The following is a 25,907-nucleotide window of genomic DNA, read 5'->3' as shown; positions in this document are numbered from 1 at the left end:
AGCACCCATGGGAAAAAAATAGTGGGTGCTGAGCACCTATCAGCAGCCAACCCCCCTGCACCCCAGTGCTTCCCACCCACCAGCTGATCAGTGCCTCCTCCTCCCTCCCAGCGCCTCTCGCCTGCCGCAGATCAGCTGTTTTGTGGCGTGCAGGAGGCACTGAGGGGACTGCTGGAGGAGCAAGGGCCGGGTGCACTCAGGGGAGGGGGTGGAACGGGATGGAAAGAGGCAGGGCAGGGCCTTGGGGGAAGGGGGGGAGGGGGGGGCCTGGGACAGAACCGGGGGATTGAGCATCCCCCAGCACATTAGAAAGTCGATGCCTCTTCTGGTCACTATCTCCAACAGGATAGAGCAGAAATTGAGGGGAGGGGTTCAGAAAAGGGAGAATGTGTTAATGAATAGTATGGAAAGATTTCAGTGTGGGGAGAGATATTATTAGGACTGTTCAAAGAGGACATAGCAGAGGACATGGCAGAAGTGCAAATACTAATGAATAGCACGGAGATGGTAAATCGATTATCGGATGGTCCTATTCACCCTCTCTCAACATTTCCCCCCCAGTTTTTTAAGTTGCTGCCTTTCAATTTCACTGAAATACTTCTCCAAGAAATACACAGTGAATCTTCACCATCAGGTATCACTCAGACCAAGAGCTGAGTAGCATTATACATATCTAGGGAGAGTGAGGACACTCACAGTATGTTAGAACTGCAAAATTATTGGGGATGTAAAACCTCCTGTTTCAGGGCATAAGCTGACCCTGAACTGCCTAGAGCTAGGAAGAAAGGTCCCATCTGGGCAGGGTATTCCATGATTGTCTTATTGGGGTTTCTGGAACCTTTCTCTGAAGCAACTGGTGCTGTGGGAGACAGAATCTTTGCCAGATTTGCCACAGCAGATCAGACTAGGGAAGAAGCTACTGTGGGATTCTGTTTACTGAATGTACAGGTCAAGAGTTACTATATAAAATCACATTACAGTACCTAGGTAATTATCCCAAATATCAACTCTAAGTTAATGCATTTGTGAAAATCTGCCATGAAATGTTATAAAAATAAATCACAACTTAAATGTCTGAAAGTTTAGAAATTCACAATTATACGGCTAACCCCAGCCCCAACCTTTGTGCAGCCAATTTCTTCCTGGCTACCACCTTCCTGATGGGGAATGTCCCTGATGGGGAAGTTAGTGATGGGGAAATGTTAAGTTATAATAATATTTCTAACTATATAGTGAATGACAAAATAATACATTCATCTGATCCCTTCTGCCAATGACAAGGAAGCAAATCCCCAGGTTATTTCAGTGGCTGGGGCACTGGTAAACATAGCTAGTATGTGTAGACCGGAAGGGGTTATGGTGGAGCTCTACTTTGCATGCAGTATAAAGACTGTGTTCCATTTGATAAGAGCCCTCAGTAGCTGCTTAAGAAGTATAAGTTATATTCTCTCCTCGCTAACATTAATGAAGAAACATTACCTATTTCTTCACGATGTTCTTCTACAAATAAATCATAAAGAAGAGGATTTGATTTAACATATTGCACATTTACAGGAGTATTTTCTACTATTAGCTATACATACGCAGGCTTATAGATGTTCCCATTAACTGCATTATTATCAGGCCCTTGTGTAATGTGATTATGCAGTCATTTGCTTAGCAACATTATTTCCACTTTTTAAAAATTGCCACATAGTTGTGCTCCATAACTGGTGCTTCTGATTTTTGGGTTTAACGGATAAACACTAATAAAAAAAATCCCTAATAAAAAGAAATACTTCCAAAGAGAACCATCTGTAACAAAACAGCAATGTCTGCCTGAGTCTGCAGACAGCCTGAAACCTGTGATCTGAGAGATATGAACTGCCCCCTTTATCTCAGGTTGTAGATTCTAAAGCCTTATAGTGACAGCATTCATAGCTATTTCATGGCTGATAATTTGATCAGAACCACTCAGTAGTGTGCTTCTCCCTCACTGTTTGATGTAGTGACAGAAAGTGGGGTAGAGTGCACTGAGGCAGTTACTTGCCATGAAGGCTGCTGGGTTTAGAATAATGAAATCAAGGCCTTTCCCTCCCAAATTTAAGTCACCTCTGCCTGTGGCCAAAGGGAGCAGATGTATCCCCTCCTCAGTCTGAAATGCCACCCAGAGTAGGTCTTCACTGCAGAGTTAGCCCGCATGATCAGTACCCGGGTCTGAGCCCCTGGGTTAACCTAACCTGGGTGAGGGCAGCCCCATTGCAAAGCCCCACCCCTGTTACTGTGTCCGCATTGGTGCTGCACACCCCATGTGAGTCCCTAGGACTGCTGGAAACATATCCCATGGTTCTCCGTGCTGAGTGAGCTGAGCCACACTGATTCTTTCCCTGTGAATTATGGGAGAACTTCTCTGTGCTTCTGGCACACCCAGGGGAATCATGGGACGGCACTGGAGGACTGTCAGCATCAGTGGCGGCTCCAGGCACCAGCGCTCGAAGCGCGTGCCTGGGGCGGCAAGCCGCGGGGGGTGCCCTGCAAATGACCCATTTACAGAGAGTCTTGGTACTTGCTCATTTCTTCACTGTTTGCAAATAGCTACATAAAATGTTTAACATGCCCCATTGGCCCAGACACTGACCTTTCTGTCTCGCCAGGTCAGATCGCAGCATCTCTAGGGGGAGAAAAGGGCGAGAAGTGAGATTTCACCATCATGTTTATGGGCACATCACTATTGTTAACTACAGCACAATCACATTAGGGCAGGGGTTCTCAAACTGGGGGTCAGGATCCCTCAGAGGGTCGCGAGGTTATTACCTGGGGGGTCATGAGCTGTCAGCCTTCACCCCAAGCCCCACTTTGCCTCCAGCATTTATAATGGTGTTAAATATATAAAGAAGTGTTTTTAATTTATTGGGGGGGGGGTCGCACTGAGAGACTTGCTATATGAAAGGGGTCACCAGTACAAAAGTTTGAGAACCACTGCATTAGGGTGAGAAGGGCAGACAGACAACAAATGGACACGCAGACAGATCTGTTCACGGGCCTTTGCACTCAGCGTCCCCTCTGCCTGGGACTGAGTCATGGTAGCAGATAATAGTGGGGACAGGGTGACGTATCCCCTCCAGTGGCCACTTAAAGGTCTGCCCCCAGAAGTCACCCCTGCTGCCTGGGCCCCAGTCACACTCCTCTCAGAATGGGGAGAGAATCGAGAGATGCCTTAGAATGGGATTCACAAAAGCCAGCATGTTAGGCAGGGAGCCACCTAAGTTAGCCAATGGGAGATGCTAACCAGAGGGGTCTGTGCTAAGCCCCACCCCGTTTCAGAGTTCAGCACCTAAGTCCAGGCTGCAGGGAGGTGCCTAACCCTGCTAGCGATTCTCAGCTGGAAAACGGGTTCCAAGTCAGGTGCCTAGACTGCTTCTTGTGAGAACAAGTTAAGTGCCTGCCTAACTCCATGCAAAATGGCCAGAGAAAGAGCTGCCACCTGAGTTCTAGCCCAGTGGTTCTGGCTCTCATTTGGGATGTGGGAGACCCAGGTTCAATTTCCCCTCTGCCTGCAGGGGACAAAAGATTTGACAGGGGGGTCTCTCCCTCTCAGGAGAGTGCTGTAACCAACCACTGAGCCCTGGGATATTCTGATGTGGGACTCCTTCAATCTCTCCTGAGGCAGCTGTGCCACTGCATATAAATAATTAAAGAGTCGCTGGGGACTGGCTCCCTGGGTCATAGAAACATAGAATATCAGGGTTGGAAGGGACCTCAGGAGGTCATCTAGTCCAACCCCCTGCTCAAAGCAGGACCAATTCCCAACTAAATTATCCCAGCCAGGGCTTTGTCAAGCCTGACCTTAAAAACCTCTAAGGAAGGAGATTCCACCACCTCCCTAGGTAACCCATTCCAGTGCTTCACCGCCCTCCTAGTGAAAAAGTTTTTCCTAACATCCAACCTAAACCTCCCCCACTGCAACTTGAGACCATTGCTCCTTGTTCTGTCATCTGCTACCACTGAAAACAGTCTAGATCCATCCTCTTTGGTACCCCCTTTTAGGTAGTTGAAAGCAGCTATCAAATCCCCCCTCATTCTTCTCTTTTGCAGACTAAATAGTCCCAGTTCCCTCAACTTCTCCTCTTAAGTCATGTGCTCCAGCCCCCTAATCATTTTTGTTGCCCTCCGCTGGACTCTTTCCAATGCCAGGATTGGATTGTTTAGTGAGAGCTATAGGGGTGAATGCACTTGATATTTTCTTCAGGTTGAATGATTTGTTCTCCCTCAGCCTCGCTCCATCTCTCAGTGTCCAAATCTCTCTTCAGAACATTGACTCCCAGTCCCTGTGTCAACCCCTCTCTTTAAAAGGAAGAAAAAAACCCAAAACGGAAAATCACCCTCATTCTCTCTACATTCTGTCCCTTTTTAACTTTACCTCTCATTCTGTGTTGCCTCCAGAAGCAGTAACTGGCCAGGGCAATGAGAATAGCCAGGATCATACCCAGAGCCACCAGCCAGGGATTGACCCTTGGGAAAAACAGCTCTGCAAGAGAAAGCGCCATTGTGACAATGTGGAAACTGTCTGTAATGTTTTTATGATTTTCTACCTATCACCTTGGTATTGCTACCCAGTGGGTGCAGAAGGGTTAAAATGCTGTCCCTGGAACAAAGCAGAAGACAGGAGATGTTTGTCTGGGGTGATCTGAATGGGTCGCTCAGGACTGGCTGGGCCCAGGGTGGGGAGGGATAGCTCAGTGGTTTGAGCATTGGCCTGCTAAACCCTGGATTGTCAGTTCAATCCTTGAGGGGGCCATTTAGGGATCTGGGGTAAAGATCTGTCTGGGGGTTGGACTAGATGACCTCCCGAGGTCCCTTCCAACCCTGATATTCTATGATTCTATATCAATGGAAGCCCTGACAGAGACAGGAGACGCCTGAAAGACTGGGTGAACATGTGAACTCAGCACGGCTCTGCAGCAGGCCAACGATGGGCAGAGGTGACAGGAGGCAGTGGAAAGAACTGGGCTCACAAGGACACAGGGCTCTCACCTGGAACTAAGACAAAGGATCAGAGACAAAGAAAGGACACCAAGATGGTTCCTACAGCTGCCTGTCTCATAGGATATCAGCAACCAGGTCATGGGTGGTCTGACCTAAGGGTTGGAGCAAGAGTTCAGCATACCAGTTAGAGCTAGATCCAGATGGGGTGGGCCTGGGATCAAAGCCAAGAGTCAGAGCTGGGAGTGAGAAGCCTAAGCACAGAGTTAATCAGAGTCACAGTCAGAAGGCACAGTGGAGGGTCAGAGCCAGGAAGTAGCTGGGGGCTGCAGTAGGAGTGGTTACAGACAGGTACAAAATGCACTGTGTAGCCACTGGATTGCTAACTGCTGCTACAAAGCTTAAGCATCAGCCTGCTGACTCCTGCAACCCATCAGGAAGCACAGTCAATCAGACAGCTTGTATGAGGGCCACCTGTGCTCATTAGATTGCCAAGAGACAGTCTGTGCTGGAGATTGGCCCCTGACATGGGCTGTGTTTTAACCTTGGCCTCTTTATGCTAACCTAAGGGCTTCCTAATACTCCAGCTGACTATTAAAAGGAAAAGGCTGCCTGGTATCACTGCAGATTCTTACTTGCTGAAGTCTGTTGGCCCCTGAAGGGAGCAAAGGTCTCTGAAAGGGTGTCTACCTCACAGGGGCCTGCTGGGCAGAGCTCACTGTGAGAAGCAGGAGTGTTGGAGCCTGGAGGCTCAGTGGATGCTGTGTTGCCTATTCTTGTGGCAAAATCTGAGCCCTTGGTCGTATAAATCCATGACAGTCGGTGGCGGCTGGTGGCATACGGAATGCACCTGCAGTATTTTGCAATGGCAATTCTGCAAACCCTGACAGACTAAATGTGGTCGTATTGTGAGCAAAGATGACTTTGTGTGTCTGACTGGAATAGTCATCAGGGGCTACCTATGGATTTCATGGTGAGCTATGGCCCTCCATGCTTTGCTTCTAAACCGGTGGAAGTCCAAGCCTTAACCTGCTTATGGAGTATGGAGAAGGTCCCATCCGCACTGCAGATCTGACCTGTGTCATAGTGCTGCTGGAGACACCCTGACCTGGCCATAGTTGCAGCGTCATTGGGCCTTACATGGGCAGAAAATACATGGTCACGTTTTTGAAAGGGTAACATAGGAACTAGTGAAACCAGCATGGTCTCTGAATCCTTGGGGTTGGTCTGAGGGGGAGACAGGCAGACCCCCCTTCCTACAACAGACCAGTGACATACTTACGGGGAACAAACAGGGAGCCCAGCTTGTTAAATATTAATCCCTCTGTGATGTTGGCAGACGAGATGCCTGCTCATGCCAAGGCCCCAGGCCTCACTGAACACTTACAAATGCATAGCTGAAAACCAGTCTTGCTTATCTCTGTGTTAGCATCATCAAAATAAATAATAGCGGTTAAGTTGATAGGGATGTGTTTAGTGTTTTACAAAATACTTGTAGGATGCTGCATGCATTGTTCTCACTCAGCTATACCCCATGGTATAAAGTGATAGCAAGTATTTGCATTGTAAACCTCTGTGTCTATGTAACTCATCAAAAAGGGAAAAAGCCTTGTTGAGTAATGCAAATAAGGGTCTCTAACAAGATGTTAAATCCTGTTCATTACATGCAAATGAGCCATTGTGTGAGATCAGGGATCAAAGACTTTGTTAAGTGCATTCCTTCCCCGCCCCATGAAGAAGGGACCTTCATGGGAAGTGCTGCTGTGAGCTTGGCTCCTGTGAGAAGAAGTTAGAAGTATGGACACAAGGAAAAATTCTTGATCTCTGGACAGTTTGGATTCTAAGGGCAAAATAACTGAACAAGGAGGTGGTGGTGATCCCCTGAGTTATTCTGGGTAGCCCTGAAAGAGTTTTTGGAAATTCACAGATTATAATTTCAAAAGGTAGCAGAGATGTAGTAGACTGTGATTCACCTGTACTTATATTTTTACCTACTTTAACTTCTTAGTATCTCTCATGCCTTTTTCCTAGCTGATAAACCTTTAGTAGGTTTACTATAGAACTGGCTGCCAGCGTAGTCTTTAGAGTGAGATCTGGGATTCAAATCTATCTGGGTGAGAGACCGGTCTCTTGGGACTGGGTGTAACTTGAATATTTTGTGATTTTTGGTGTAAGTGACCATTTATCTGATAGTCCAGTTGCCTTGGTGGCTAGATTGTCAGAGGGATTTGGGAGCTTAACCCTCTTTTGAAAATCCCAGCCTTTGTTAACTGTAAATTAGGTAGGAACGTAACACTAAGGTGAAAATGCCTTTGCACCCAGGAATGTCACAGTTAATGTTTTCCGGTCTAATCGGGTGCTCTGACACCACGAGCCTGTAACTCTGTGAATACAAATATTGTCACCTGCAAAGCCTAGGCACAATCGCGAAGCACAGGCCTGCTCTACACTAAAAAGTCAGGTCGACCCAGCTACATCGCTCTGAGCTGTGACAAATCCATGCCCCCAAGCAACGTAGTTAAGCCAAGCAAACCCCTGGTGCTGGCAGCACTAAGTCGATGGTGGAATTCTTCTCTCAGCCCAGCTACTGCCTCTTCAGGAGGTGTGTTAACTGCAACAACAGGAGAACCCTTCCCATTGCTGTAATGAGTGTCTACACTGACGTGTGACAGCAGGGCAGCTGCACCTGTGCTGCTGCAGCGTTTCAAGTGTAGACAAGCCCCGAGTTTTGGCTGAACATTTGGCCTTTGACATCTTTCCTGGTAACCTATTCCCAGTGCTCTCTGATGTTAAACGAGACCTCGCTTGGATTCCTGTTCCCCTTATCTCACTTCCTGAAGTATCACTAAATTTAACAGCAAATAAATATCTGCCCTGTAGCCTCAGTGCCATGGAACCTTGATAAATCTCAGCAGCCAAGTAATGCTGGACTGGGTCAGTGAATCATAGAATCATAGAATATTAGGGTTGGAAGAAACCTCAGGAGGTCATCTAGTCCAATCCCCTGCTCAAAGCAGGACCAACCCCAACTAAATCATCCCAGCCAGGGCTTTGTCAATCCAGGCCTTAAAAACCTCTAAGGATGGAGATTCCACCACCTCCCTAGATAACCCATTCCAGTGCTTCACCACCCTCCTAGTGAAACAGTGTTTCCTAATATCCAACCTAGATCTCCCCCACTGTAACTTGAGACCATTGCTTCTTGCTCTGTCATCTGCCACCACTGAGAACAGCCTAGCTCATAGACTCATAGACTTTAAGGTCAGAAGGGACCATTTTGATCATCTAGTCTGACCTCCTGCACAACTCAGGTCACGGAATCTCACCCACCCACTCCTGTAACAAACCCCTAACCTATGCCTGAGTTACTGAAGTCCTCAAATCGTGGTTTAAAGACCTCAAGGTGCAGAGAATCCTCCAGCAAGTGACCCATGCCCCACGCTGCAGAGGAAGGCGAAAAACCTGCCTTAAAGGGAAAATTCCTTCCCGACCCCAAATATGGCGATCAGTTAAACCCTGAGCATGTGGGCAAGACTCACCAGCCAGCACCCAGGAAAGAATTCTCTGTAGTAACTCAGATCCCACCCCATCTAACATCCCATCACAGACCATTGGACATATTAACTGCTAATAATCAAAGATCAATTAATTGCCAAAATTAGGCTATCCCATCCTCTTTGGAACCCCCCTTCAGGTAGTTGAAGGCTGCTATCTAATCCCTCCTCACTCTTTTCTTCTGCAGACTAAATAGGCCCAGTTCCCTCAGCCTCTCCTCGTAAGTCATGTGCCCCAGCCCCCTAATCATTTTTGTTGCCCTCTGCTGGACTCTCTCCAATTTGTCCACATCCCTTCTGTAGTGGGGGGACCAAAACTGGACACAATACTCCAAGTATGGCCTCACCAGTGCCAAATAGAGGGGAATAATCACTTCCCTCGATCTGCTGGCAATGCTCCTACTAATACAGGCCAATATGCCGTTGGGCTTCTTGGCAATGAGGGCACACTGTTGACTCATATCCAGCTTCTCATCCACTATAATCCCCAGGTCTTTTTCTGCAGAACCGCTGCTTAGTCAGTCGGTCCCCAGCCTGTAGCGGTGCATGGGATTCTTCCTTCCTAAGTGCAGGACTCTGCACTTGTCCTTGTTGAACCTCATCAGATTTCTTTTGGCCCAATCCTCCAATTTGTCTAGGTCATCCAGTGTATCTACCTCTTTCCCCAGCTTAGTGTCATCTGCAAACTTGCTGAGGGTGCAATTCATCCCATCATCCATTCCAGATCATTAATAAAGATGTTGAACAAAAGCGGCCCCAGGACCAACCCGCTTGATACCGCCTGGCAACTAGACATTGAGCCATTGATTACTACCCGTTAAGCCCAACAATCCAGCCAGCTTTCTATCCACCTTATAGTGCATTCATCCAATTCATACTTTAACTTGCTGGCAAGAATACTGTGGGAGACCGTATTGAAAGCTTTACTAAAGTCAAGATATATCACATCCACTGCTTTCCCCAGATCCACAGAGCCAGTTATCTCATCATAGAAGGCAATCAGGTTGGTCAGGTATGACTTGCACTTGGTGAATCCATGTTGACTGTTTCTGATCACCTTCCTCTCCTCCAAGTGCTTCAAAATGGATTCCTTGAGGACCTGCTCCCATGATTTTGTATCAGAGACCTCCATGAAATGGGAATCTCTGCAACAGACTGCACTGTGAGTCCCAAACTGTAGGTCCTATTTAATTAATCTCCAGAGAAACTTGCTTCCCAAGCTTTGCTTTTATCTCTCCTCCTCCTCCCACCTTCTCTGCCCTCTTATACATTCATCAGTTTAGATCCATTTTCCCTTTGTCAATTCAAAATTTAACTAAACTCCCAAGAAAATGTATATGTACAATATCTTGTTGCAAGATTTTAATTGCAACAAAATTTGAGTGAGGAAAGTCCAAGTAACAACCTCCTAGGGTCCTTATTTCTGTGTTGTGAGCCTGGGCACCAGGAGGGGGTTCTTCATTATGTGATTATGAAACAATGGACAAAACCAGAGCCTATTCAGCAAATACCAGAATGCAGCAATCTGAGATTCTCATATGAGTAGTGCCGTAAACATGCAAAGTGTTGTTGTTATTTTATTACAGTAACGGCTAACTATTAATTTAATTAACAAAAATAAAAACGTTCTTTAGTGACCATTAAGGTGGTGCCAAGGCACCACCCAAACACCACAACCCTAACAGCCTAGAAATCAGAAGTGAAGGAAAAAAACATTCCTTCATTCCTAGCAGCCTTCACATCCTCGACATGGCTGTCAATAACACACTCCGACTCCAGCACTCCATAAGGCTGCCACTTGCACCTCCCACTGAGACCAAACAGCTTTTTTAAAGGATGGTTTTTCACTGTGTGAATTAAATCAACTAGTCTTTTAAAAAAAGAAAGTCTGTTATATGCAACTGTAAACTTCTTGCAGCAGGAGCAGAAAGGTTTGAACCCAGACCCTATAGAGCTTCAGCACCAACATCTACTACTTGAGATTTGGCTAGCTTCCTACTAAGCTAGTTACTAGAGACAGGCCTGACACACACTTTCCCTTGTTACACAACTATTTATTAGACTGCAGTAGAAACCTGGAGTTCAGGAATGCTGGAGTGTGTTTCTGGAGCTGGGAGGGCACTGTGGTGAGCTGGTCATTGATAGAATAACCAAACCACACACATAGGGACAGATCTTCTGCAAACCAGAAGGAATCAAGCCATTGTTTTGCTCACAGCTCCAAGCCTCTTTCAGCCAGCACTCAGCCCAAAACTCTCACGCTAGGCTTTTCTCAGGCCCACACTCCCAGTGCTTGTTATGCTCCTTCCCTGTGTCTGCCTCTGTGCTGTGCAATCGCTGCTTCTCTCTCACACTGCCCTCCCCACCAAAATAATACCCAGCCAAACCCCTCCACCCACATGTGCCTGACACAGGCCTTTATTTTGGGCAGTGGCATGTGCCTATATTTGGGGTGGAGGCTGCTAGTTTTTTCAGCTCTCTGGTTCCACAAAAGGGCTTACTGGCTTCTTACCCCGTCTTAAATTAAGGGCAGTGGTTATGCCCAACTAGGGAGGCCGTTCATCTGGTATTAAACCGATCGGTGCTCTGTTTGAGACCTTTGTCCCCTGTCCTGCACTGGGACAAAACCAGATGTGGTTTTCTCTGGTATCAGATGGGGCATGCTGCTCTGCCTCTTCTGGCTTTCAAAAATGGCACCTCCCACCCCAGTGCAGCATGACCTCACACACACAGTGTGTACAAGGTCACACTGGTGGGAGCAGGGTGGCGCACGCTTAAAAATAGCGGCGCCCCATTCAGCGTGACCTCACATGCACCATCTCACCAGCAGGATCAGGATCACACCAGTGGGGGTGGGGTCACACCATTCTCCAAAGTACTGGAATGTCTGGTATTCTGGGAACATGTGAGTGCCCATCTTATGTCCAACCCATAACAATATGGCTGGGTTTGGTTGTGGGTTTTTTTTAACCACTTTTACTACATTTCTTAAAAATAAAGGTTTAACAGTGCTGTCACAATAAAACTCTGCCAAAACTTTAAAAATGCTGCCACTCCACCAAACTATGACACTAGGGCCTGATCCTTCACTCCTTACTCATGTAAAGATTTCATTTAAGCCAGTGAGAGTTTGTCCTGACTCCTGCCTGCATCCTGATGGGGCCCTTGGTGCTGCTGTTAGATTAGTGTAGTCTTCTGTATGTAATGCAAGAAAGAAACCCAGGTAAGAGTGTAAGAGAGGGTGTCTTGTGTTACCCAGAGAAAAGCTATAAACAGGGGGTCAGTAATAATCGCACAATACTATACACTCCCCACTAACATCTGTAATGTCTTGTCAGACCCCAGTGCAGTGTGGACGGGCACTGACCTGCTATGAAAACTGTTGATATTTTATCTTGGTTGACGAGTGGGTTCCTGACAGAACAGGACAAATTCTGGTTGGAATCTTCTGTTATAACAATAGAAATCTGAGTTTGAAATAGGCCATTGTCCGCCTTGGATATTTTTTCAGAGGCAGATGATAGCAGCTGCCCATGGCGATCTCTCCACTGAGCCTCAGGTTCTGGGTGCCACCCGGCCGATTGACACACAACCCGGATTCCACTGTCCTGGTGACCATCAACAGAGATGTGGGGGTCCGAGCCCATAGCTAGAGGAGAATGGAATGAACCTGTGTTAATTCTACACTTTCAGCAAAGCAGACAGGAGCCTAACCTTCAGGAAAAGTAGCAAATTAACTCTTTTCTCTGTCCCCTGCACCCATCGTCAGAGCAAGCTATGTGGAAAACTCACTGCAGGTGTGTGTCATTGAGTGCTGGGCGGCCTGGTCCCTTCACAATGGCTCAGCTAGATACCAGAATCTCACTAGTGCACACACCCTCGAAAGCGGAACACTTAGCTTAGTGTGGACAGTGCATGTTAGAGGACAGGGCCTGGCCCAAGGCCCTTGGTGATCTCTGGTCTGAAGCACCTAGCAGAGCAGTAACTAAACATTTTAGCGCCCCGGGTGAGCAAGCATATTTGAGCTCCCTACCATTTTTTTCATCTTTTTTCTGCACAGCGGCAACATGTATGGGGGGGGGGTACATGGGGTCATGTGCCCCCACAGATTTTATAGTTGCGTCTCCCCCAACCCAGACAGGATGGGTAGCCTGCTGAGAAAGTCCCTCCTGAACCCAAGCTGTGTGGGACTGGTCCAACCAAGCTCCGCCATGTGGGGCTGGCCCAACCGAGCCCTGCCACACAGGGCTTTACTAGTTGCCTCCGTTTCCACCCCATTTTTCAATCCCTGCAGCTTTGTGCCCTGGGCGACTGCCCCACTTGCTCTGCCCTGCTTATGGCCCTGGCACCTGGACTCCTAAAATTGCATGTTCAATCCCATCACACTGGACTCAGCCCTTCACTAGAAGATAGATTAAGTTCTGGCCAGTTTACTTTATTGGTATCTCAGCAATGAAATAGTCAATTATGTTTCAGAGTCAATATCCCAATGAGATGATTGGGACATTCACATCTCTTCACCAATTATTTCAGGATGTTGCTGGATTCAGGAAGACAAAAGTGCTTCAGCTACACTTGTTTCATGTTTGAAAAGTTTCAAAACCACAGAAGTTTGCCATATAATTATGTGGAAATTCCACAGAGTTGAAACTATTCTAACTGTCTTTGATTATTGTTTCAACCAATTTACTCAATTCTGAAGTAAATCCAAGGGTCACCTCTAGCACCATATTTACTGATAGTTAAAACACTGGCTGCCTTCCATTCCTCCAGTCGAGCAGTGATTTTAACATTTGCATGATTTTGTTTGCAGCTCAGCCACTGAACTCTTAAATTCATATAACTGTTCTAAAGGAACTCTTGGTGACGCCTTGCTATTTAACTCATTGGTTTGTTCCAGCTTTTCTTCTTTTGATACATCATTCTCTGACAATGCCTCATCTTTATTAGCTGAGAAGAGCAGATATCTCCTCTGTGCTGACAACTGGCGCAAAGAAAACATTTAGCTTCTCTGTAATGTCCTTATCCTCGTTGATTGCTCCCTTTCTTCTGTATTGGTACACCTTACCCACCAACTCTCTGGCAGACTACTAACCCCTGATAAACACCGAAACAATTTCTTGATATTTGTTTTTGGCTTTGGCTTTTATTCTGCCCCTCCTAATTTATATCTTATGCCTTACATTGCAGTTTCCTTCTATTGGTTTCATCTGGGCTGGGTTTCCTTTTTTATGGGGGAAATTAATATTATAGAGACTAAGTCTGAGAGTAAATTCATTCTGACTATTTTCATATATTTCTTCGGGTGACATGTCACTTTATTTCTTTATCTAAAAATGATTATTTCCCAATTCAATTTGTCATTTATATTGAGTTTTGAGCTATCTGTAGATAAAGATACTGAGATACTCTGACAGCATCCTGAGATACTCTGACAATGTTCTTCCTGATCTTAGTTCCTGAGCAGAGCTGGGCAGGAAGCAGTTTTCCTGCCCTGTGAAAATTTTCAAAATATATACAAAACATTTCTCCTAGCAAACTGAGACAAAAAATCAAAATCTCCAAAAACTTTCATGAATCAAAAATCCCCAAAATTTTTTGAGTCAAGTTAGTTTAAACATTTCATTTAAATTTTGACCACTTTTACTTATTTACTATAATTAGCTTACATTTTAAAACAAACAGTTGCTTTTAACTGGAAAATGGATTTTCTCGTGTTATAAATGTCAAATCAAAAACATTTTGACAATTTTCAAACTTTTGGAGTCAAAAAAATCAGTTGAAACCAAGCCTTTCCTGCAAAAAGTTTCAGTTTCAACAAATCAGCAATTTTTGATGAAAGAAAAGCTTGGTCAAAAAATTCCCGACCAGCTCTGTTCCAGAGGGGTACAGGACTATGAAAATAACAAGGCAATTCCAAAAGAAGTCGATCCTATTGTCTGACTCGAAAAAAATCAGTTAATAGACATAGATCCAGATCAGCTCTGAGTAACTGCAGTTTCAGTGGCAGTCATCAGTGATCAGCCCTTCTCGAGGTTTGGCTCAAAATACGGAAGGGAAAGAAAAAAAAACACGCTGGAAAGGTTTCAGATGAAGTGTTCTATGTTTAAATAGGCAAATGACAGACACCCGATATAAGCAGAACCCAAGGAAAAAGAGTGAGGGGGTGTCACAGCTTTGTCAAGCACCCCCTCTTGGCCACTCACCAGACTGCTGTGAGGGGATCCAACCAGTGAATCCCATGTGTTTTAAACCTCTAGAGTCTGAGCAGAGTCCAGGCACAGACAAGGCCCGAGGTCTCTCAGCTCACTCTTGGGGTGCAGATCCTCCATCTTACACCCCCTCAAGCAGTGAGTCCTCACGGTCCAACTGCCCAGCCCCTGCTGGGACCAGTGCTGTTCCCATAGGCAGCCCCCACAGCTTAAACATACCCTTGTTGTTCCAGAACTCCAGCTGTGTGGGCATTCTAGGTCCACAGGTTACGTGGTAGGGTAACACACAGAGAGACTTTGCATAGGATTCTAACACCATTGCTCTTTTCTTGAAAATACAGATCTATAGAAAAATAATAGACCTACATTCATTTCCCTCCCACAATTTCCTTACCACTTCAGAGTATTCTCTGGGCTGGGTCAGAATCCTCTGGAGGTGTCTAAGACTCTAAGGCCTTTTTGCTGCTGCACATGGCTTGTCTTCTCAGCCAGGGAGCCTCCCTCTCCCAGACAGTCTTCTCTGGCCTTGGCTGGTCTGCGTCCTTCCTCTCTCTTTCCCAAAGTTTCTTGTTACTTTCCCACTGATTGTCTCCAGTTTCTATGTCCCATCACTAACACCTGGTTCCTTTGTTCTGCTTCTCATAATTTTCAACTCACCAAACTCCAGTCCTCTTACAGACCAGAAGGAGGAAGTGGCTTCTTCCCAGTTCCAGCTACCATCCTTAGCATACTTACTGACAGGTCAGAGTTAAAAAGTAGTTAAAGCTAACTACACCCCATTGTAAATAGTCTGGTGTGTATGTGCTACGACTTGGTCAGTAATGGTAGATACATGTAGACATAGAGACATTCTATGATACAGCAATTTTCATAAAAACAACTTCATAATATCAAACAGAATTCATAAGTCCTCAAATCATCACAGTGGGTTTGTTTATTGCCAGAGAAATATTTGAACTCTATACTACTCTGTTTAAAATAAAATTTAGAAACTGCCCCAAATACAGAGCACACAAGCAAAATTCTTCCATTTTTCCTCAGGGATTGACCCTGCTATGCAATAATTGGAAGCTAAAAGAGAATTATGGATATTCATGTGTGAATGAGAGCGATCGAGGGATAAATCACAATGAGCGATTACTCCATTTATTATACTGCTGGCAAATCAAAACAACAATAAAACACAATAACTGACCTGATACCATCAGTTCCAATATGGCTTCTTCATAAAAGATACTGTATTGAAAAAAGCATGTGTACTGCCCATGATCAGAGAGCTGGACCTGGTATAGTCTCAGGGAAACACTCCCATTAGTGATGCCATCTTTCAGCAGCTCTGTCCTCCCATGATATTCCAGCATCTGCTCTTCATACTTATCCTGTCCCTCCTGATACAGGTGGACAACTGAATGATATTGGAATCGGAACCATCGCACTTCCATGTTCTCAGCACTCATCCTGGGGGAGAGGTGGCAGGGCAGGACTGCCTCCCCACCTACGGAGGTGGTGATTGGATGGTCAGGTCCAGTCACTGTGAACTGTGCTGTGAAATGTACCAGTAGAAAAAGGTGATTAAGTCAGAGAGAAACTGAATAAACATTAATTTAGGTGCAACAGTGTGGCAGGGCACAAAAGTGGGCAGGGTGCAAAGAGAAAGAGTGTGGATACAATGCAGCACTGGTGCTTACACTAGAGCAGCCCTCCTGTTCAATGAGCAATGGTTCAATTCTCTAACACAGCCAGAGGGTATGCGACTAGTACCCACAAAGGCGAAGAGGCAGTGCCTGAGGCAAAATGCACTGAGGAAATGCCACAGTTTATCATCATTAGTAAAGCATTTTAGTCACAATTTGTATGAAACCTTAATTGTGCCTGCTTGTGTGTGTTCATTATGCTACAGTCTTTAATTACTTGAAAACATGGTATTTTTTCCATGGGAGCCCTGACTTATGCAGTGCACAGGATGGATCATGCCCACTGAATTAGCAGCTATCCAATGCTTCTTTTTATCCTAATCATTCAGTGAGGGCTCCAGGCCATATTTACTGCCACCCTCCAAATCCTGCACTAGATATAGAATTATATTATCTACTCAAGAGCTTTTCTGAGGTGCTCATCCCTAGCTGAGTGTGTCAACTAATACTAATGACTTTAAGTTCACAACATTCTTTTGAGGTAGGGAGGTTTCGTTATCTCCATTTTCCAGATGGGAAACTGAGGCATAGAGACATTGAGGCCAAAACTGTCCACTACCTTGAGACACCTAGGGCCTGATTTGCATTCTTAGGGCATGTTACATGTCCACACCACACTCCCCTGCAATTCGTTGGCAGTGGTGAGTGTTTTTCACTTCTGCAAATCAGGCCCCAAGCACTCCCAGGATACTCCTGTGCCAGGGGTTGCAGGGAGCAGTGCTGGGCTGTTAAACCAGCCACATGTCCCTCAGGGAAACACCACCCCCAAGAGGGGGAAATTCTTAACTGGGAGAACCTGACAGTTTTCTGAAGTCACGGCACTAGACTGCAGACAAAAATCTGGAACCAAGAGACCAGTTTGTGACTTGGGCCTGGTCTACACTACGGGATTAATTCGGATTTAGCAGCGTTAATCCGAATTAACCCTTCACCCGTCCACACTACAGAGCCAGTTAATTCGAATTAAAGGGCCCTTTAAATCGATTTCTGTACTCCACCTCGACGAACGGAGTAGAGCCTAAATCGATTTTGTTAATTCGAATTAGGGTTAGTGTGGACGCACACCACCGAATTACTGTGTTTAAGTTAATGGGGTAGTGTGGCCGCACACCACCGAATTAATGTGGTTAAAAACCGAATTAAGGTGCTTAGTGTGGCCGCGCACAATCGAATTTATACAACCTGTTTCCCAAATTCGAATTATCTAAATTCGGATTAATCCTGTAGTGTAGACATACCCTTGCATGATCTTCCAGGGTGAAAAGGCATTGTGAATGACATGAGGCTACAATGTGAGAGAACTGGTACTTTTAGAAGGAGAAGGTATATGAGCAGGCAGAAATTTCATGGATAAACAGGAATTCCCACCTGATGCAAAATTGTGAATGTGCAGAACAATGAAGAAAACGACATATCCAGACAGCGAGGAGCTCACAGTGAAGCCATGAAAGAAAGAGAAAATCGTCCTCTTCATTATAACTTGTTCTGAACAAGGAGAGAAACAAACGAAATCAAACCCATGTTAGCAAACTGCTGGGATTTCTCTACAAGTGCAGCGAAGAAGCTGCAGGACACAGAGTGTTGCAGTACGAAGGCCAGAAGCATACAAACATGCCATGCCATATGAAAACAAGACTAAATGTATCATTAAACCTCTTACATTCTTGTATACATTGTTGCATGAAGCTGGCCAGATCTTTGATGTTACCCTGGTCCCTTTGTGCCTCTCCAGCAGTGCAGAGGGGCCGGAAAGCCAGTGCAGGCATCCAGCTGGGAATTCTGTCAGCGTAGGGGAATCCTCAGGTGGTGTAAGCCACCAGCTCTAGGTCACCCCCTTGCAGCCCCTCCGTCTCCCCAGGGTTGAGGTGTTGTTGGGGTATGGTGGGATGGAAAAGGTGTGGCTGGAGTGCTGCTGAACTCCCCTGATCCCCAGCAGATGTGATGGCCCTTGGGGGCTGCTGCCTGCTGGGGCAAGATGGAGAAGCCCTGAGGCTGCTTTCATAATGCCAGGATCTGAATTGGCTCCTGGCAGCCCCAGGTACTGGGGCAAGTGGAAAAATGGCAAAAAGCTACTTTTGTCCTTCCTTCCCCCACGTAGGTCCGGCACTAAGGAGCACTCAGAGCACAGTGCAGCCCTCAGACTGTCAGAATGAGTCACTGAATCCCTCACCTCTGCCTGAGCCCAGTTCTGGAACCGTATCACTGGGGCAGGTGGGCAGGACCCAGCGTCCCTTTGGGGGATGCCCTGACCGCCAGGCTAGACAGTCATTCTCATGTGCTCCGTCTCTCTGCCCAGTGACTGTTTAAGTTTTTAATGTCAGCAGAAGAGATTGAGGGATCCCCACATTGGAATGTCCCATGGCCCTGTGGTTACAGCAACCTTGTGAGAGGTGGGAGACCCTCTTCAAATCCTTTCTCCCCCCTGGCAGAGGGGGGAATTGAGTGTAGGTGTCCCACATCCCCAGGGAGTGTTGTAAGGGAGGCAACAGCATCTCCTCCTCCTCCAGTGCTTCTAGCAAGAAATGCCTTAAGCCCCACACTCCAGGAGATGGGTTCCCAGCTGTGGGTCACTAGCAGAGATAGGTGCCTGCCTGCAGCCCAGAGTTAGGTGACTAGCTCCCTGAGAAGGGCATGGCTTAGCCCCCCCCCTTGGCATCTCTCATTGGCTAGCTAGTGTGCTGGTTTGCATGGATCCCATTTTTAGGTGCATCTTGCTCCCCGTCCATTGTGGAGGCAGCCTGAGCACCTAACCCAGGTTTTGTGGAGTCCAGTGATTTTCAAGGTGTCTGAAAGTTGGGCATTGCAACACCTAAGGCCCGTTGTAGATCCAGGCAGAGCCATCCCTTGGGTAGGGTGAATCGGGGCCTTCAATAAAATCAGGACTGTAACAATATTTAGCCCTTTGTCCCGCATCCCGACCAATGTACGATCGGGATGCCATTTGTCCCGATATTCAAGGGAGGAGGCAGCAGGGAGGTGAGGCAGGAGGCAGGCAGGCAAGCGGGATGAGGAGGCCAATGGGGAGGTAAGCGGCAGGTGAGCGGGCGGGAGGGTAATGAGGAGGCAGGCAGGCAGGCAGATGGCGAGGAGGAGAGAGGCGGTTGGGCAGTTGGGGAGCCAGATGGACGGCAAGGAGAGTAGCAAGGAGCAGTACCGGATTTACCATGGCGCCGGGCCCACGCACCAAAGGGCCCCCCCACTCTCTCCTGCAGGGGCAGAAGCTTGGTGCTGCCAGCTCCTGGGGCTCACTGCTGCAGCAGGGCAGGCTCCGCCGGCAGCCAAGCTCCTCCCCCACCTCTTCCCCCAGTGTCCCACATTCCCGCCCCTCCCCCTCTCCCTGCTGCCTAACAGCTGATCGCCCACCCAAGGGAGGGGGAGGAGCAGAACCCCAGCGCACTTGTCGCTGGGGGAAGAGGCAGGGGTGGGGCCTTGGGGAAGGGGGTGGAGCACCCCCACGACCCCGGCCCACACCCCCAGCCCTGACTCCTGCAGCCCCCCCCCACATCCCCACCCACACCCTGAGCACCAAACGGGAGCTCCTGCACACACCACCTGCAGCCCTCACACCAAATGGGAGCTGACCCAGGTAAGCGCTCCACACCCCAACCTCCTGCCCCAACCCTGAGCCCCCTTCCTCACCCTAGCTCCTGGCCAGACCCTGCAACCCAACCCCCAACCTGCTCCTGCACCCCAACACCCTCCCAAAACACAACCTCCCACCCCAGCACCGCCCACCCTGTGGAAACAAACCCTCCTTCCCCAGCGCTGCCCCGCCGAAACAGCAGTATTGAACCTTGGTAATATGTTACAGCGGGCCCCTAAGGTAGTATAATTAAGGTAAAAGAAAAATGTCTTTTTGCTAGAAGTAGAATCAGATCTTCCCCCCACTTAGTAATCAATTGCCCTGTTGAATGAATGAGGTGTGAATGAGGAAGGCATGGAAGGCAGGCACCTCCAGACAGCTGCAACCCTTGGAGAGGGGATGGGAGCCAGACCAAGGACAATCAAACTTGTCAAGTGGGCTGACTAGAGAAGAGCATACATACTGATGGCCTTGGGGGTTAGAAGCAAGCACCTTCCTTTGGGAACACCCTCTTTGCAGCATTGGAACAACCCCCAGCCCAGAGAAAAGCAGCAAAAAGGACCAATTTTTATGAGAGATAAGATCAGTAGAACAGGTCAGCCACCGACTCACTGCTCGCCTCCTCACCCGCCCAAGTATAAAGCCCCCCCACCACTGCCCGCCCAATCGCCTCCTCAGCCCCCCTCCCCCGCTGCCGGCTCACCTGCCCCCCCGCCACTGCCCATCCGCTCACCTCCTCATCCCCCGACCCCTCCGGCTCGCCTACTCACCCCTCCTCCCCCGCCGCCAGCTCACCTGCCCCCCTGCCACTGCCCGCCCGCTCGGCACGTCATCCCCCCACTCCCCCAGCTCGCCTACTCAGTCGCCACCGCCCGCTCTCCTACTCAGCTCCCCTCCCCTGCCGCCGGCTCACCTGCCCTCCCACCACTGCCTGCCCGCTCGGCTCGTCATCCTCCCCCCCCCCCAGCTTGCCTACTCCCCCCCGCCGCCCGCTCCCCTCCCCAGCCCCCACCGCTGCCGCCAGCTCACCTGCCTGTCCACCACCGGCTCGCCTGCTCCTCCCGCTGCCAGTTCACCTGCCTGCCCACCGCTGGCCTCTTACCTTCTGCTGCTGCCCCCGCCCCCTGCCGCTGGCTCACCCTCACTCCCCAGCTTCCACTGGCCTCTTCACCACCCCGCCCACCCGCTGGCCAGCCGGCCAGCCAGCCAGCCGTTGGCTTGCCTCACCCTGCCGCTTGCCTACTCACCCCCCGCAGGCCGCATAGTGAGCCCCCGCGGGCCACATGTGGCCCGTGGGCCGTATGTTGTGCAGGCCTGTTCTATAGTATGAGACAATATATTCATGTAATGTTTAAAAAAGTTTTGTAAATGAGTTCTAATAGTTCATGGATTCGGGACCCAATCTTATGGCTTTCCACAGGCTTCTGTATAGATTATTTAGGTTAATCTTTCTATCTACCCAATGGGACTCATTGCTCAGTTTTGAAGATACCATCAGAGATCCTTAGTTTTGCAGTTCTCAAACTGTGGATTTGTGTCTCTAAAGGTAACATGCTTGTTAACAGCAAAAATGTTTTAAAATAAATAAATAATATATAGAGGTGAGAAATAACAGACCTCAACTGTATTGTCCCTCTGCAAATTTGTGTACACAGAGTCAGTCCCTTACCTCTCTTTAAAAGTAAAAAGTTTCAAAAAGCTCAGTGAAGAGAAGATTGTTGGGGGTGGAATAGATCTGGACAAGGAGAAGAAGTCTGGAGATAAATGTGAGAAGCGAGGGATGTATGCTTTTTTGTTAAAATATTATGTTTGCTGTTGAAGAAAAAAATCCAGAATACTTAACATTGTTTTAGTTAAATAAAACAATTTAAATGTCTGCCTGGTGATGTTTTCCTCCTATACAGCCTGGCAAGAAAATCCTCCAAATATTAATGATTAACCTGTTGAATTGGAGATAGTTCCCCTCCCAATGACTTCATAAATATCTGTTTCAATTATCTTTGGTAAATGAAATAACTAAACAATCATTCATTTTCTGATATAGCTGTAAAACTCATCTGAAAAGTTTTCAAAATAAATCACTGTTTAAAAATGTATAGTGTGTGCCTTCTAAAAATGAAATCTACATCTAGCTCTGAGTTGTGAAGAATATGTATTAAGGTAATAACAACCAACTTTTATGCACTTTTATGTAGAAAACTATGATTAAATCGAGTCTTCCTGACTAGTGATTTAAATCATGATTTAAATCAAATCCAACCTGCCCGCTGTGCTCTTACTCCTGACCCCTTCATTCCCCAGTGGGGCCCACAAATATATTTGGTGCTGGGCCCACAAAAAGTTAATCCGGCCCTGGCGGGGAGACGAGTGGTGGGCAGGTGGGTGAGGAGGCGAGTGGTGGGTGGGCAGACAGATGGTGAGGAGGAGAGCGGGGCGCAGGGGGGGTGAGGAAGTGAGCAGTGGCCGGGCAGGTGGGCGCGCCAGGCAGACGACGAGGAGACTAGAGGGGATGCTGATTTGTCCCAAGTCCTGCACCCCCACTAGGGAGGGCCCTGGATCCAGGCCACAGTCCTTTGCAACTTATCAAGGTGTCTAATGCATGAGGGAGGTCCATGTAGACCTGTCCTCACTCCACCAGACTGATGGAACTCCTCCCACCACCCTAGAATCATAGAAGAGCTCCTAGAATATTAGAGTTGGAAGGGACCTCAGGAGGTCATCTAGTCCAACCCCCTGCTCAAAGCAGGACCAATCCCCAGACAGATTTTTGCCCCAGATCCCTAAATGGCCCCCTCAAGGATTGAACTAACAACCCTGGGTTTAGCAGCCCAATACTCAAACCACTGAGCTATCCCTCCCCACCCTTTACCAATCAGGATGGGTTTTGCCCCCCATATGACTGCCCCGAGAGGAGATTTGACCAATTAGAGGGTGTTCCGGTGTGGGGTGATCCGTCTGGAAGTGGATTGTGTGACCCCTCTAAGAACTCCTCCCACTGTCCTCTACCAATCAGTGCGCAGCACTGCCCTCGGAAGTCCCAGCGCCATGCGAAGAAGCCATTTCATTCCAAGAATGCGTGTTTTAAAAATTGTGGAAAGGCTAAGAGGAAACGTGGATTCCTTCACCACCCCCATGAGAACTTTGGACTTTGTTTTAGCTCCAAGGGCCTTCAACCACCTCTGGAGAAAGCGCTACATCAGTGACAGTTCCTAGGAGGAGGAAGAAGTGGCTGAGGGGAGCCCTTTGGCCCAGTTGTTGATGGATACGCCAGAACCTGACCCTGAAACCCAACGGCTCGTGAGGAAGACCAACGAGCATGATGGCCTCTCATTGTATAAGGGGCCTACCATCAATCAAGCACAGGCCCCGCCCCTGACTCCACAGGCCCCGCCCACCTGTTACCCTAAGACCCGCCCCTGGGGTATTACTTCCGGGGTCAAGACGGACACATGACCGGAAGAAAAGGGTGCCATGTGACCCCTCTAAGAACTCCTTCCACTGCCACCTACAAATCAAGATGGATTTCACCTCCTGTAGGACCGCCCCGAGAGGAGATTTGACCAATCAGGGGATGTTCCGGGGTGATCCATCTGGAAGTGGATCGTGTGACCCCTCGAAGAACTCCTCCCATGGCCCTCTACCAATCAGGATGGGTTTCAGCCCCTGTAGGACCTCCCCGAGAGCAGATTTGACCAATTGGAGGGAGTTCAGGGGCAGGGTGACCCGCCCAGAAGAGGGTTGTGTGACCCCCGCTAAGAACTTTTCCCACCGTCCTCTACCAATCAGAGCAGAGCACCGCTCCTGTAAGTCCCAGTGCCGTGCAGAAGAGGCCATTTCGTTCCAAGAATGTGTGTTTTAAAAATCGTGGAAAGGCTAAGAGGAAATGTGGACTCCTTCACCACCCCCGAGAGAACTTAGGACTTTGTTTTAGCTCCGAGGGCCTTCAACTGCCCATGGAGAAAGTGCTACATCAGGAGGGAGTGGCCAAGGGGAGCCCTTTGGCCCAGCCGTTGATGGATACGCCGGAACCTGACCCTGAAACCCAACTGCTCATGAGGAAGACCAACGAGCACAATGGCCTCTCGTCGTCCACCCCCCTAGAGGAGGAAGGTGACCGTGGCTCTTGGGAGTCACCGGTGGACAAGGTGAACAGAAAAGACATCACTCAGGTAAATGAACGATTAAGAAGTGACTGTCGAGGATGGGGTATAATAGGATTAGGAACTAACCTGGAGTTGCATAAATCTAAAAACAAGCAGTGGGGGTTTACAATTGTTTCTTTTCTGAAAATCTCTCAACAGCTCAATGATGCCTTTCTGGAGGACCCGGAGGCCCTGGACAGTGTTGCGTCAGACAGCGAAGACGAACCGAGCCCGCCTTGTTTTTGTTCAACGCCGGTAGAAATCATTGATGAGGACCCCAAGGATAATAGTTATATGGATTTAAGGAGGAGGCTTGGAATGAAACTAACTGAGCCAATGCCATGTCATGAGCGTAAAAAAGTCATGTGTTCTATTGTACATGTTGCTGTTTATGCTATCCTTAATCACTGCCTTAGGGAAAAGCTTTTTGAAGATTGTGAGGGCTGTGTCATAGATGCGCCAGCCCAACAGTACCATGACTGTGTGAGTTGGACTTCGGAGGATATAAACTGCAAGCTCCGGGGACCTGTGAACTGACCTATGTTTGGAAAACTTATTAAACGCTGTTATTGCCATAGGTTATGCTATGCAATGTCTGTGCTTAATGTAAGAAAATTTAGCACAAGGGGTGACCTTGGTAAATGCTGTGCAATTCGGTCGAGACCCTGACAGCGTTTTAAAGAAAATGACCAAACCGGAAGATGCCTGCTTACAGCGTTATATTGACCGCCTGGTCCACACAAAAAGTTACAGAACCCTGCTTAAGAAAAAGACCATACAATAGAGCTGACTCACCCTGTTGAGCTGATGGTTTAACCACACCCCCACTGAATAGCCAGGGTGACTCTATTGAGTCTGTAGGTCTAGATGTGATTACCCACCCTTGTTGCCATCAGGGTTAAACGTATTAGTGATCAATAATTAAGTTTGATGGGTGAACACCCACAGTAAGGGAGGTAGGTGGATGGGGATGGTGAGCTCTGATTAATATTAAATGAAATAAAACTTCAGGAGTTCATAGATGCTATTGGACAGTTTAAATATAACCCAGGAGTTGGTTGAATGCTATGGGTCGCTCTTTCTAGCAACTCAAAGTCATTAAAATAATACATTTACAAAAATAAACAAGGGTCTAACCCAAAACTGAAATGTTTCAAGGGTTCACAAACCTCCACCATACATTTATAGAACAAGCATTTGCTGTAAAAACATTTAAAAGCTATGGGTATTTGTAGGGTGTTTACTATGGTTGTGATACATCCATTTTATTTCAAAACAACCCAAAACTTTAAGCATGAAATAAACATGTTTTTAAAAAAACCAAGATATTCACTGATATTAGTAACATTAAGGATTGTTGTGTATGGTGATTTACTGTTTAATTCTGTAAGAAGGCCCTACAATGCTGTTTTTTCATTGAAACAGAAAAATGTATTTTAACTAAAAAAAAAAAAAAAAGCAGCCCAGTTGTGCAGACAACTTAATTCCCCCACCCCTCAGATCACAAAAAGGAACTTTGGGGAGGGGTGCCTAATTTCCTTCAGTATTTATTAATTCAGAGTTGTAAGTGATTGAATCAACCCGCTAACTACAGTTAGGATGGTATAAAAACCTCAGGTTGTGGTTTTTTTTTTTTTTTGAGACTGTCCTCTTTCAACAGAAACTATCTTGAACAGAACAGCACAGAATAGCTGCTGGACTGCAAGTCTAGGTATACTACTTGTTTTTAACTCTGAAAATATATATTATATAATGTCACT

General features: G+C 47.4%; 1 protein-coding gene across 1 annotated transcript in view; it reads right to left on the bottom strand.

Annotated features, from left to right (window-relative positions):
* Nucleotides 1-2,617: 2,617 nt before the first annotated feature.
* The window catches only part of LOC112119040 (butyrophilin subfamily 1 member A1-like), a gene marked incomplete at its 3' end in the record, with an annotated part of 37,898 nt that continues 14,608 nt past the window's right edge, over nt 2,618-25,907 (bottom strand). The window contains exons 2-5 of the mRNA XM_029914257.1: nt 15,924-16,271; nt 11,884-12,165; nt 4,400-4,507; nt 2,618-2,650 (exon numbers count right to left, since the gene is read on the bottom strand). Of these exons, the coding sequence (XP_029770117.1) occupies nt 2,618-2,650; nt 4,400-4,507; nt 11,884-12,165; nt 15,924-16,271 (771 nt within the window). The remainder of the gene's footprint in view (nt 2,651-4,399; nt 4,508-11,883; nt 12,166-15,923; nt 16,272-25,907) is intronic.

The sequence above is a fragment of the Terrapene carolina genome, unplaced genomic scaffold (genome assembly GCF_002925995.2).
Source record: "Terrapene carolina triunguis isolate 2854851 unplaced genomic scaffold, T_m_triunguis-2.0 Scaffold33956, whole genome shotgun sequence".
NCBI lineage: Eukaryota > Metazoa > Chordata > Testudines > Emydidae > Terrapene > Terrapene triunguis.
The sequence above is the reverse complement of the archived record's forward strand: the minus strand, read 5'-3'. Positions and strand labels throughout refer to the sequence as shown.